This window comes from Meles meles, chromosome 8 (assembly GCF_922984935.1).
Source record: "Meles meles chromosome 8, mMelMel3.1 paternal haplotype, whole genome shotgun sequence".
NCBI lineage: Eukaryota > Metazoa > Chordata > Mammalia > Carnivora > Mustelidae > Meles > Meles meles.
The window spans coordinates 71,488,256-71,501,704 of record NC_060073.1 but is presented as its reverse complement, the minus strand read 5'-3'; the positions used below and the strand labels follow the sequence as shown (position 1 = coordinate 71,501,704).

The following is a 13,449-nucleotide window of genomic DNA, read 5'->3' as shown; positions in this document are numbered from 1 at the left end:
ATCAAAACCACAATGAGATATCACCTCACACCAGTCAGAATGGCTAAAATTAACAAGTCAGGAAATGACAGATGCTGGAGAGGATGTGGAGAAAGGGGAACCCTCCTCCACTGTTGGTGGGAATGCAAGCTGGTCCAACCACTCTGGAAAACAGCATGGAGGTTCCTCAAAATGTTGAAAATAGAACTACCCTATGACCCAGCAATTGCACTACTGGGTATTTACCCTAAAGATACAAACATAGTGATCCGAAGGGGCACGTGTACCCGAATGTTTATAGCAGCAATGTCTACAATAGCCAGACTATGGAAAGAACCTAGATGTCCATCAACAGATGAATGGATCAAGAAGATGTGGTATATATACACAATGGAATACTATGCAGCCATCAAAAGAAATGAAATCTTGCCATTTGCGACGACGTGGAAGGACAACTGATTTTTGACAAAAGCACATAGTTCAGTGGAGAAAGGAGAGCTACTTTAGCAAATCATGCTGGAACAATGGGATATACATATGCAAAAAAAAAAAAAAAGAACCCGGGTCCATACTTCACATTGTGTATAAAATTAATTTCAAATTTATTATAGACCTACAAGTGAAACAAACTGTGAAAATTCTAAAAGAAATCAAAGGATAACATCTTTGTGACTTAAGCTAGGCACCTTTCTTAGATATGACACCAAGAATATGAACCATAAAGTAATAAATTGGATGGACATTGTTAAAAGATTGAGAAAACAAAGTACAAACTGGGGGAAAAATATGTGAAAACATATATTTAATTAGGGCTTACATCCTGATTATATAAAGAACTCTCAAAACCCAGCAAGAAACAACTCAATTTCAAAGATGCCTCAAATATTTGAATAGACATTATCAAAGAAAATACAGAGACAACAAATAGGCACATGAAAAGATGTTCAACACCATTAGTAATTAAGGAAATGCAAATTTAAATTACAATAACTATACATCTATTGGAATTAAAATCAAAATGACTGGCCATACAGATTTTGACTTAGGTTTGAAGGGACTGGAATTTTGAAACACCTTTGGAGGGAATTTAAAATGGTGCAATTACTTTGAAAGTTTCTTACAAATGTAAGTTTATGTCTATCATGTGATCAACCTATTCCAATCCAATAGAAAACATATGTCTATTCAAAGACTTTAAAAAAAAAAGATTTTATTTATTTGACAGAGAGAGTACAAGTAGGCAAAGCCCCAGGCAGAGGGTGAGGGAAAAGCAGATTCTCCACTAAGAAGTGAGACCCATGTGGGGGCTGGATCCCCGGACCCTGGGTTCATGACCTGAGCGGAAGGAAGACAATTAACCAACTGAGCCACCCAGGTGCCCCTATACAGACTTATACCCAAATATGCATAGCAGATATGTAGCTCCAAACTGGAAACAATTCAAATGTCTACTGACAGATGAATGGATAAACAAATTACAGCATATTTTTACAATGTGATTTTACTTAACAATAAAAAAGAAATAAATGACTGACACACACAACAACCTTGATAAAACTCAAATATGCTGAGTGAAAAAAAAATTCAGACTAAATACATACCATATGATTTCATTTATATAAATTTCTAGAAAGTGCAAAGTAATCTGTAGTAACAGAAAGCAGACCTATGATTGTTTTGGGATGGGGAGTAGGAAAGAGTTGAGGGACAGGAACTATGAAGTGGCCTGAGGAAACTTTTGTGGGTGACTTGATTGTGCTCATGGTATCAGAGATGTATACATGTGTTGGAACTTACCAGTTTTTACTTTACATGTTTATAGTTTATTATATTTCAGCTATACTTCGAGAAAGCTATTTAAAAAGTATTTCCAATGTAGTTTCCTAAGGCTTTTAGAATAAAAACAAAAATTTTAAATATAGCCTGCATAGTCTGACCTTTACTTTCATCAACGTCTTCTCACTTGATGTTTGCCCTTGTTTTTGTGTTCTAGTTATTCTGAGCTTATCTCAGTCCTTCCTACACTCCTTGTTTTTAGCATCACATGTTCTCTGTATATTTTATTCCCTCTATTTGAGAAGTTTTCCTTACTGCATTTGTCCAGTAAGTTCCCATTCGTCTTTCTGATCACTTTCTCAATCATGCCTTCTCTGACCTCCTTATTAAGCAAGATCCCCCTGTATGCTGTCATGGAGTCCTGAAGCTCTACTCAAAGCATTTCTCCCAAATTGCCTTCCCTACTAGTCTCCATAAGGCCAGAACTGTATTGATCTATTTAAACTGTATTCCAAAATTAGCATAGCATATAGCACATGATAGACAAGCAAAAGTACTTGTTGAAGGAATTGAATGAAGAAGAAAATAGTAATTGGGAACCAAAAATGGGAAATGAAGTGAATACACTAACATCATGAAACCAGCAAAAGCTTTTCTGTGGTCAGATGCTAACAACTTCAGCAAATACAATTCAGATCTTACAACACATTATACTTGAGACTGACTCTCCGTATAATGAAGGGAGAGAGCACCACCATCAGGGATTGTTTCACACACTGTAGTAAAATATAGTTTTTTTTTTCACAATAATCATATTTTAAGCAAACAGGAAATGGAAATTTAGTTAAGTTATATTTATAATTTAGTGTCATCAAGGACTTTAACCAGCATGGTTGCAGCTTACCAAGAGAAAAAGAGATAATTGGGTTATAATCTTAATTCTATGGTATTTTACTGAAGATTGTAAGAGAGAGCTGATGTCTTCATAGTTTCAGGCAAGCATTTGTTTCATTGAGTATTCATTTCACTTTGTTTGGGTAGAATTAGCAGAGGGCCCCTGCTTGCAACATAATAGAGTGGTGTTCTTGAGGGTAAGTAAGTCGCCTCATTTAGCTCTTGCAGCTTGAAGAACCATCTATTGTTCAGATGAAAGGAAGCTGATAAGGAAAATCTATTTGTAGTAGTGAAGCACAGTGGCAATATAAAGCCATTTAAAATGAGCTGCGTTTTTGACGCAGTCTGTACATGAATTGCTGCTTTCAAAGTTGGACTCTGATTTAGTATATTTTGTTGACAATTAACAATTTGCTTTTGTTTCACAGATGGGCACAGTATAAAAATAGAATTAGTGATTTCATAGAAAATTTGCGGTGTTTGACATATATTTGAAATAAATTTCTTGGCTAGATTTGGTATGTAACGAATGAATGAAAAAAGAAATGAATGAGTGAACAAATTAATATTATTAAGCATCCATTAATAAGTGACAAGTCAACAAAATAAACAATCAACAAAGTGAAAAGTCAGTCTCTAGAATGGGAGAAATATTTGCAAATCATATATGTACTGGATAAGGGGTTAAGATTCAAAATTATATAAAGAACTTATAAAACTCAATAACAAAAAAACCTCCAAAACCCAAAAAATTAAATGAAAAATGGGCAGAAGAACTATGTAGATATTTTACCAAAGAAGACATACAAATAGCTAACAGGTACAAGAAAAGGTACTCAATATCACTAACCATCAGGGAAATACACATTAGAACTACGATGAGATATCACATCATTCCTATTAGAATGACTATCTTCAAAAAGATGAGATCACAAGTGTTAGTGAAGATGTGGAGAAGAGAAAATCTTTGGCTGGTGATGCTATGGAAACAAACTGAATGTTCATCAGTGGGTGAATGGATTAAGATGTGGTGTATGCATTGGGAATTATTCAGCCGTACAAAAGAAATCTTGCCATTTGTAACAACATAGATGGACCTTGAGGACATCGTGTTAAATGAAATGAGTCAGACAGAGATAGGCAAGGACTGTATGATAAAACTTATGTGTGGAATCTAAAAAAGCCAAACTCGTAGAAATGGAGAGTAGAATGGTGGTGACCAGAGGCTGAGGAATGGAGGGAGTGGAGAAATGTTGGTCAAAGGGTACAGACTTTTAGTTATGAGATAAATAAATTTTGAGGATGTAATGTACCACATGGTGATTATAGTTAACAATATTATATATTTGAGAGTTACTGAAAGAGTAGATCTTAAATATTCTTACCACAGAAAAGAAACAGCAATTATGTGAGATGACAGAGGTGTTAGCTAACACTTTAGTGGTAATAATTTGGCAGTATATTAGTGAATCAAATCAACAACTTGTGCTCCTTAAACTTACACAATTGTATATCCCAATAAAAAATAGAGCTTTTATAACTTAAAAGTACAATAACAAATTAAAAACAAAATAAGTGTTTTAAAGGTCTAAAGACAGAATTAGTACATGGAAAGATTTCTGAAGAAATTACCCATTGCAGCATAAGCAGTTAAAGAGAGAAGACAAAAGAAAAGAAAGTAAATATATGTATAATCACAATTTAAGAAAAAAAAGAGGATAAGAGAACATGAGGGAAAGAAAAACGCAAAGTGATATGCCTTCACATTTTTTATGATTTTTATGATTTTTGTGATTGATTGAAGACATGAATCCTTGGATTCATTTTGTAATTGATTAAAGACATGAATTCTTAGATGTGGCCATCAGAGGAAGACCTAGACAGGATAAAGAGAGTGAAGTCCATATCTAAGTACATTTGAGGTGAATCTCCAAAACAGCAAAACAATGAAAAAAATCAATCACTGTGAAACAACTGAGCAATTACAGACAAAAAAAAAAAAAAAAAAAAAAAGCAACTGGACTTATTCTTCAATACTGGAAAAAATAGCTGGCAACCTAGAATTTATACTCAGCTAAACTTTCATGTAAAAACCTAATAAAATAACCAAACAAAATAAAAATAACATTTTCACACAAATCAAAATATTACAGCTGAGTTTTGCTCAAGTATAGTCTATAAGATACAGAGAATAAACATGAGTCCCACAGGATTTTTAATGGAAATTTAAATTGATACAAACATAAACTGACTATTATACATTGAAAATTTTTTTTTTAAGATTTTATTTATTTATTTGACAGAGAGATCACAAGTAGGCAGAGAGGCAGGCAGAGAGAGAGGAGGAAGCAGGCTCCCCGCGGAGCAGAGAGCCTGATGCGGGGCTCGATCCCAGGACCCTGAGATCATGACCTGAGCCGAAGGCAGCGGCTTAATCCACTGAGCCACCCAAGCGCCCCTATACATTGACAATTTTTAATAGTCATGCTCTTTGCTCCAAGAATTCCTTATCTATAACTTTTAGCCTCATAATTTTGTTATGTATATGTGCACATATTTGCCCATCTGAATATTTCAATTTTTTTTCATAATATTAAGAAATATTTTTGACCTGCAACAAGAAGGGGCTTGTGAAATATGCCATGAAATATTGAAATACTATGACATTATTAATGCCATTTTTGTATGAAAATTTTTGTCTAAAATCATGAATAGGTATCAAATGTATATTATTTTCAAAAACAGCACACACTATTATACATAGTTTGAATGCCATTTTGTTGTGGTGTTCCTAGAGTTGTCTCTTCCAAGATATTATAATTAGTTACCTCTGATAAGGGAGTTGTGAGTATTGCTTTTTTTTTCTGTTCCCAACAGTACTTTAAAATTATTTCTAGGTGTCCCTGGGTGGCTCAGTCAGTTGAGTATCCGGCTCTTACTTTCAGCTCAGGTCCTGATCTCATGGGTTTGGGATCAAACACTGCACCAGTTTTTGCACTCAGTGGGAGTCTGTTTGGATGTTCACTCCCTCTGCCCCTCGCCCCACCCTTTCTCTCAAGTAAATAAATGAAATATTTCAAAAAAACAGCAACCTTAATTTTTAAAAATAAATAAAAAAAATTATTTTTTACTTTGCTTTTGTACTTAGCTTTTGTACTTAGCATTTATTTTTAGTAACATTTTTTCTATCTTTAGGTATGAAAAAATATGAAAAAATATGCCAGGCGCTGGGATCAGGTATTTTCACATATGGCATTTTAGTAAATCCTCATAGGAACCCAATAATATAGGTGTTTTATTTAACAACCCTTCCACATTTTTTAAAGGGTGAGAAAATTAACTGTCAAAGGGGTTAAGTGATTATCTCACTTATATAGTAGATGGGAAAGCTAGGCCTGGAACCCAAGACTCAAATCTTATTCTTTTAACACTGAAATCGAATTTGGTAAACAAGCCTAAAAAGAGGTGTGTATTTGTTTTTTGTTTTTTTTCCATTTAATTTTCATACTGAAGAAATTTGTCCAGGTGGTACAGAAGGTGATGTTTGGAGTAGCTTTTTCAAAATGGTAGTAAAACTGAACAGTAGTAGGGGTGCCTGGGTGGCTCAGTGGGTTAAGCCTCTGCCTTCGGCTCAGGTCATGATCTCAGGGTCCTGGGATCGAACCCCACACCAGTCTCTCTGCTCAGCAGGGAGCCTGCTTCCCCCTCTCTCTCTACTTGCCTATCTACTTGTGATCTCTCTCTATATATCAAATAAATAAAATCTTTAAAAAAAACTGAACAGTAGTAAAAATGAACATGATGAGAAATCCTACAGACAAAAATTTGCCTTGCTTCATATTGAAGCTGAGGACAGTCAATATTTCAAAATACTTGATGCTAATAGAAAATCTCAAAATTTATTTTGAATCAATGGGCTGCATTTCCTCAATAAAACTTGTATTCTTTACAAGTAGGAGGTGGAGGCTTGGGGGCTGGATTAAGAGATAAAGATCTACACTAGTTCATCTAGGGCAGAGCTGGGGGCTATAGAAATCCTGGCTTAACCCATATCTTCATTTTTTTCTTAATTTACTCATTTAGTGACTCAATCATTCCAGATTTCAAATAAGCACAATTATTTCAAATAAAGGTCAAGCAAACATGCTAATTATGATTCAAATAAAGGTCAACTAATAATTAAGTGTGACTGGCCCACATACTTCAGGATAGATGGGTAGACATGGAGGAATCAGATATGACAGAGCATGAAGAGTGGGGAAAGCATGATGCATTTTATTTAATTTTTTAAAGATTTCATTTATTTGAGAGAGAAAGCATGAACAGGGAGCAGGGGAGGAGCAGAGTGAGAAGAAGACTCTCCACTGAGCAGGAGTTCAATGTGGGACTCGATCCCAGAACCCTGGGGTCATGACCTGAGCCGAAAGCAGATGCTTAACTGACTGAGCCACCCACGTGTCCCAAGCATGATGCATTTTAGAGTCAGTTTTATGGGGTCTGACTCTAGTACAAACCCTCACTGTGGGTATATGTTCCTCAGTGAGGGGGACTTGAGAGAACTGAAGAAATGTGTGAGGAGAATTTGGGAGAGTACAATTTGTGAAGAAAGCTTAAAGAGTCAGAGTTGTTCAGTCTAACGATATTATACACATCGGGTGGCTCTAATAGGTTTATTCTTTCCTGTTAGTTTTAATTGAGAAATAAAATCAGGAAATCAACATAAAGCTCTTCCAATTTACTGAGTGCCTAGAACAAACCAAGTAAGAGTGACAGGCATTTTGAGGTACATTATCTCATATAAGCCTTATAACAATCCTATAGCTTTATTATCATTTTACGGAACAGGAAATTGTGGTTCAGAGCAGTTAACTAAATTAGTCAAACATTCTTCAGACTGGAAGTACACTTATTAATAATTCTATATACTTTGTTATTGTTAAAAAAAAAACAAGCAACCTGATCCGTTTTTCCCAACAGTCACTTCAATTCACTGATGACAGAAAAGCATATTCATAGGCCTATTCACCTTACATATTTGAGGAAGCTCAATGATAAAAAATAGTGTGTATTACAAACTTATTGACGATGCAATTCCATGAAAATATCTTCACTGAAGATTAAGTGAAAATAAGGGGACTTCAATTTGTAGTGAAAGGAAGTGGGAGGAGAAGGACTATAAGGTTGAAATCACACAGGTGTTCGTGGCAAAACCTAGTGTGTCTAACTGGCTCCAAAGTTCTTGTGTTTTCTAAATCTACCACACTTTCCTTATAGGAGTCGCTGGGAAGAATTCCCTTGAAGAGGTACTAAATAACAAACCTTATTATGGAAAGTAGGTGAAAAATAGAGATGCGTTAGCTTGAAGTAAGAGGCAGAACAGCCTACTTTAAGAACTTGGCTCATTGAGTCTGACTGGTTGGTTCGAATTCTAATTCTATCACCCAGATAAGTTGTTATCTACTGTGTTGTTGTTCCCAATATTCTCTCCTTCCTCCACGTGAGAGGGTTATCCTTTTCCACCGGACAGGCATTACTTTGGGCCATATGACCTGCCTTGGCTAATAGAATGTAAAGAGTGAGGGGGCGCCTGGGTGGCTCAGCGGGTTAAAGCCTCTGCCTTCAGCTCAGGTCATGATCCCGGGGTCCTAGGATCGAGCCCCACATCGGGTTCTCTGCTCAGCGGGGAGCCTGCTTCCTCCTCTCTCTGTCTGCCTGCCTCTCTGCCTACTTGTAATCTCTGTCTGTTAAATAAATAAATCTTAAAAAAAAAAAAAGAATGTAAAGAGTGAGAGGTTGGTAATGTCTGAGCAGAAGTGTTAAGAGCCACTGTATATTCAGCCATCGACTGGTTTTCCTTCTGTGGGAAGAGTATCACGTCCCTGATAGAGGTTGTTCTTCTGTTCATGGAACGACATGGCTCGAGCCATAGTCAATCTATAAAGGACATCTAACATGAGGAAAAAATAAACATTTGTGGTTGAAAGCCATGGAGATTTTTTTGAGAATAGGATGGGTCTAAATTTTTTTTGTCAGTTGATTCATTAAGCTAACTAGGATCAGTTTTGTTAGTCTACAGACATCTCTCTGCGATTCAGTTTTCTTTTTTTTTTTTTAAATAAGATTTAGTGGTTGTGGTGATTAAATAAATTAGTGTAGATAAAGTACTTAAACCGGAGAGGAGGAGCTAAATATTTCTCTGAAGAAGAAACGTCTTGATCCATAGTGTTTACCAATTCATCTGGTGTACATACTTTTTCCAAGGCTGATTCCAAATTATCATCATGGTGTCACTGAATGGAGAGTTGTGAAAGATGTACATGCATTGGGCTCCCAAGAGTAGAATTTGGCTCTAGTCCATTGGTGCATTTAGAGCAGTGCCCCTAGCGAACACTGTTTGAGCATATCAGATAGTAAGCACTACAGAAGAGTTTAAGGAAGGTGGGTGATTGGATGAAATTGGTTCTTAAATTTTCTTTGCATCCTTAAGAGTCTATATTGGAAGACAACTCCCAATTTAACCACCAGAGGTAAACTGAGAGGTGCTCTGGTTTACCCATTTCATTGTGATAGACAAGAGAATTAGGGCCTAGAGGTAGCTTGCTCAAAGTTATCCCGCCAGCGAGAAGAAACACCAGGACTCCTAGTGTCTACTATACTCTTTCCCTTCCAACACGAACCATTTCTTCTTAAAAATTGCTATGGAAAGGATCAGCAAAGAAAGAAAAAAAGGATAAATAGTTAATGCTTCTTACCTTGTCTCAATTTCTGATTAGGAATGATAGCAATAACAATAAATAAAAGATTAAAGATAAGCTCTGGCCATGTTTATCCATAATCCTGTTCTTTTGGTGTGTAATTTGGGTCAGTTTTGAGGGAAGTTGTCATTAGAAAAAATTTTTAATTGTGTATAGTTGTCATGTATCATTTTGAAAAGTGATGATTATCCGAAAGAACTGGAAATATTACCAATCATTGAAATGTCTAATTAAGGGTGACTATTTTGACTATTAAAATGAGTAAATGAGTGCATCATCTCCTGGCATGCCCCAGTAATATCTCCTCCTAAAAATATTGCTGTACATTCTCATGTAGAATACTCCCAAATTAGTGCTTTTCAGACCAATAATGCAGTGTGTTCATATTTTAAGGTAACAGTGATTCATTTTTTTTAACCATAGTGGTTACTGGCTGTAACTATGGAATGCATTGTCATGGAAACCACATCTCCCCCTTCTCCCCCTCTTCAATTCACCCCAGAGCCATTATTGAGAAACTGGAATTAAAGGAAAGCATTTTGTGAGATGCCTACGTGGAGATAACAGGTATACACACACACACACACACACACACACACGTGTGTAGAGAGAGAGAGAGAAATGAATTCTCATTGATTAAATTTAAACAATAAAAGATTAAGGCACTGAACTGTATATTTTTCTTTATATATTGCCTTTGGCTTTCTCAATCTAAACCAGCACAAACTGTAGAATGGGAAATAACTTGAACATAGCAGCCTTAAATGCTGCCCTAGAATAGGAGGTCAGCCTTAGCTTGGGTAATTCATTAGGGAAAGACTGTGTTAGTTATTATTGGAACATCACAATATAGAGCATACAATACTTTTGGGGTGTTTGAAATCCAAATTATAGGCTAATGAATAAGGGAAATATTGTACAACTTTTTTAGAATCCATTTGCCTTTGGAAAAACAGCCATAATTATAGATGCTCTGTAGGTGGAAGTGCTCACACAATCACACATTTTATGGTAACATAAAGGGATAAAACGATAAGGGGTACACTTAACGTGTGAATATGACTTTAGGATTCTACAGAAGGCACCAGACCAGAGTTCTGCTCCTCAAAAGTGACTCAGAGTGTTTAAGCACATATATATTAGACCCCTGAGTCCCTGCTGCCCCAGATGCATGACAGATTGAATCAGTGCCAATTGCCAGGAGGGGAATTGATGAGGTAAGGATTCCTGTGCTTAGTATGAGAATCCCCAAAGCCTGAGGCACAGCTGCCCTCTTCAGTTAGAGCCAGATTTGTCTCAACTTTTACTGCCTTTTCATGCTGATCTTTGCTCATACTTTGTTCCATGTTGATTTCCCTTTAGGAGGTCTTAATTTTGTTAGCAGAATCCATATTCCTCTCACCAGAAGGCTGATTATAAATGTAGAGCCCTTGATATCCTCCTGGCCTATGGAATGATAATGTAAGGGTTGAGCTTGAGAATCCTAGGGAATTACGCAATCACGTTCCGTTTCCTTAGTCTGAGACAGGAGGGTGGGGTATTTTGAATACAGGCAGGTGAAGAAGTTTATGGGGTGTGTGCGGCCTTTGACTTGACAGTTTGCAGGTTGGTTTGTTTTGTTGCTGTTGCTGCTCTTGCTGAAACTTTGTAAGTCTGAATCGTATAGTGATATTGTGTCTCATTAATTCAGAGTACAAGTGGTTTGGTATTCTCATGGAACTGCATCAGGAAGATATGATTCTGGCTGAGTTTGCTGTGGATATTTAGGACTATTTTGTTGCTCTATTTCAAGTGGAATCTGAGATCAATGCCCAATCAGAGACTTTGGAAACTGCCCTATTCCTATATATATGACAGGCCTAACCCTTCTTAGGTAAATCTGGAGTCTTTAGGGCATACTTCTGGAGAAGTGTGATGTTGCTTTGTAAATTATCTTCTGTCACTTGCCTTTGAAGCTTATCTTCTTCTTTTTTTTTTAAGATTTTATTTATTTATTTGACAGACAAAGATCACAAATAGGCAGAGAGGCAGAGAGAGGGAAGCAGGCTCCCCCCTGAGCAGAGAGCCCAATGTGGGGCTTGATCATGACCTGAGCCAAAGGTCATGGGATCATGACCTGAGCCAAAGGCAGAAGCTTTAACCCACTGAGCCACCCAGGGGCCCTGAACCTTATCCTCATGGCTTATTGATTGTGTGACTTGGGCAAATGACACAATCTCAGGTCCTCAGGTTCTTCCTCTAGAAAAACATGTCCAATAATACCTGTCTTTCAGGCCAAGACAGGAAACAGGCTATGTAACTAAGGAGCAGAAGCTATGTACCACTGGGGCTCAATCAGGAATTTCTTTACCGTCTCTAGTCTTCATGACAGTTCTGCAAGGTAGGGGTGAATAGCCCTGCTTTACAGAGAAGCAGAGACTCAAGCATGGTAAGTGACTTACACAAAGCCACTCAGCATGCGAGCCAGAGTCTAATTCCAAATCCTGATGTCTTGCTCTTTTTCCACCAACCATTTATAAGGCATAGTGCCAGGCACTCAGGTGGCACCCAAAAGGTGCTAGCTAGTTTTACCCACTTCCTACTCTTCCTGCTCTCCTGCATCCTTCCTATCACTTTTTTTTTTTTTTTTTTTTTTTTTTTGGTCTCCAATAAGCAGTTTTGCAGCTGGGCCAGGCACATGCTGAATTTTTTTTCCGTCTTAGGCAATTTTGATAGCTTCACTTTAAAAAGGAAGAAAAAGGAAAAAAAAAAGAGAAAAAAGAAAAAAAAAAAAGAACAGCAAATCATCCACCAGTCTTGTCATTCATACTTCCAGAACAGCATAGAGACTTCTGGGGCTTTCTGGAGCCTCTAAGATATCAAGGTGGGGAGGGACTGACTCTGCCTTTTTGAGTTTGAAAAATGTTCTATCAGATAAAGCTTAGATTTTGAGGTGGATTCTACCACCTAGGGAGTGAGTCAGCTCGCTGACCCAGAAGTCAAGGGCAGAGGGCCCCAGCGGAACCATTTCCAGTGCACTTCTACCCCAGGCCCCTTTGCCGGCCATCAACTCAGGCACAGCAGTATCAGAGGGCCAGCATGGACAATGCACCCAGCAGGGTTCCACAGGGGCCTCCCCTTCTTCAGAGCTCGTCCTTGGAGGTCGCCTGTGCGGGGGGTAGCGGCGATGGGGGCCGAGTGTGGTCTCGATTTTTAGCACTGGAGCCCTCTCACACCGACCCCAGAGATTCCTGGGTTGCACGGAGGGAGCGGCAGGCTGGGCTAGGCTGGCGAGCACCTTGCTCCCTCCCTCCGTCGGCCCCTCCCTTCCACCCCAATTGCCCGGCCAGCGCTCCCCACGGTGACTCTGGATTGCAGCAAGTCACTGGCTTTTTACCAAATCGGGAGCTGCAGTATTTTTTTTTTTTTTTCCTTCAGAAAGAATAATTTCAGCCCCCTTTCAGCTCGCATGACAATCTTGTGTGACTGGGGCGAGTAGGCGGGCACATCCTTTTACATGCTAATACTGCCCCACCTCCTTTGAACCCTCCTCTAAACGCCTGGCTCCGTTTTATTTTTATTTTATATATTTTAATTTTTTTTTTTAAATTTTACCTACTCCAAATTCACCGTAGGGGGGGAAACCCTTCTTGGTTCTGTCCCTCCCCCCACGCCTCATTCCCCAGGGAAGGGAGACCCCGAGACGCTTGTTACTTGCCCGCGTTGCTTCTACCCCGGCGCTGGGATGGCTGCGCGGGGTGCAGGGGGCAGCTATCGGAGCGGCTGCTCGGTCTAGGCTGTCACTCCATGTGCCCGGCGAGGACCGTGTTCGGGTCCCCCAGCGAGCTGCCACTGCCGCAGCCCGAAAGGAATGTCCCCTGTTGTTAAGGACCCTGACTGTTTTACCCCAATGATTTGCCACTGCAAAGTTGCTTGCACCAACAACACTTTGTCGTTGATGTTTGGATGCAAGGTAGGACGAGGTTCATGTCTTTTTAATGCATGCTGCCTCCCTTGGGGAAGCTAACAATTCCTTTTGTTGTTTGTTTATGTGTCTGCTTGTTGG

At 38.4% G+C, this 13,449-nt stretch overlaps 1 protein-coding gene across 7 annotated transcripts in view; it reads left to right on the top strand.

Annotated features, from left to right (window-relative positions):
* Nucleotides 1–13,449, top strand: part of DLG2 (discs large MAGUK scaffold protein 2) — a 1,573,258-nt gene that overhangs the window by 358,580 nt on the left and 1,201,229 nt on the right. Inside the window, exon 1 of one of the 7 annotated variants that reach the window (XM_046015623.1) lies at nt 13,083–13,356. The exons of 5 other annotated variants lie outside the window; for them this stretch is intronic. In XM_046015623.1, the coding sequence (XP_045871579.1) occupies nt 13,255–13,356 (102 nt within the window). In that variant the 5' untranslated portion in view covers nt 13,083–13,254. Of the gene's footprint in view, nt 1–13,082; nt 13,357–13,449 lie in introns of those variants that run through there. One more of the 7 variants, XM_046015635.1, reaches the window with a different exon arrangement.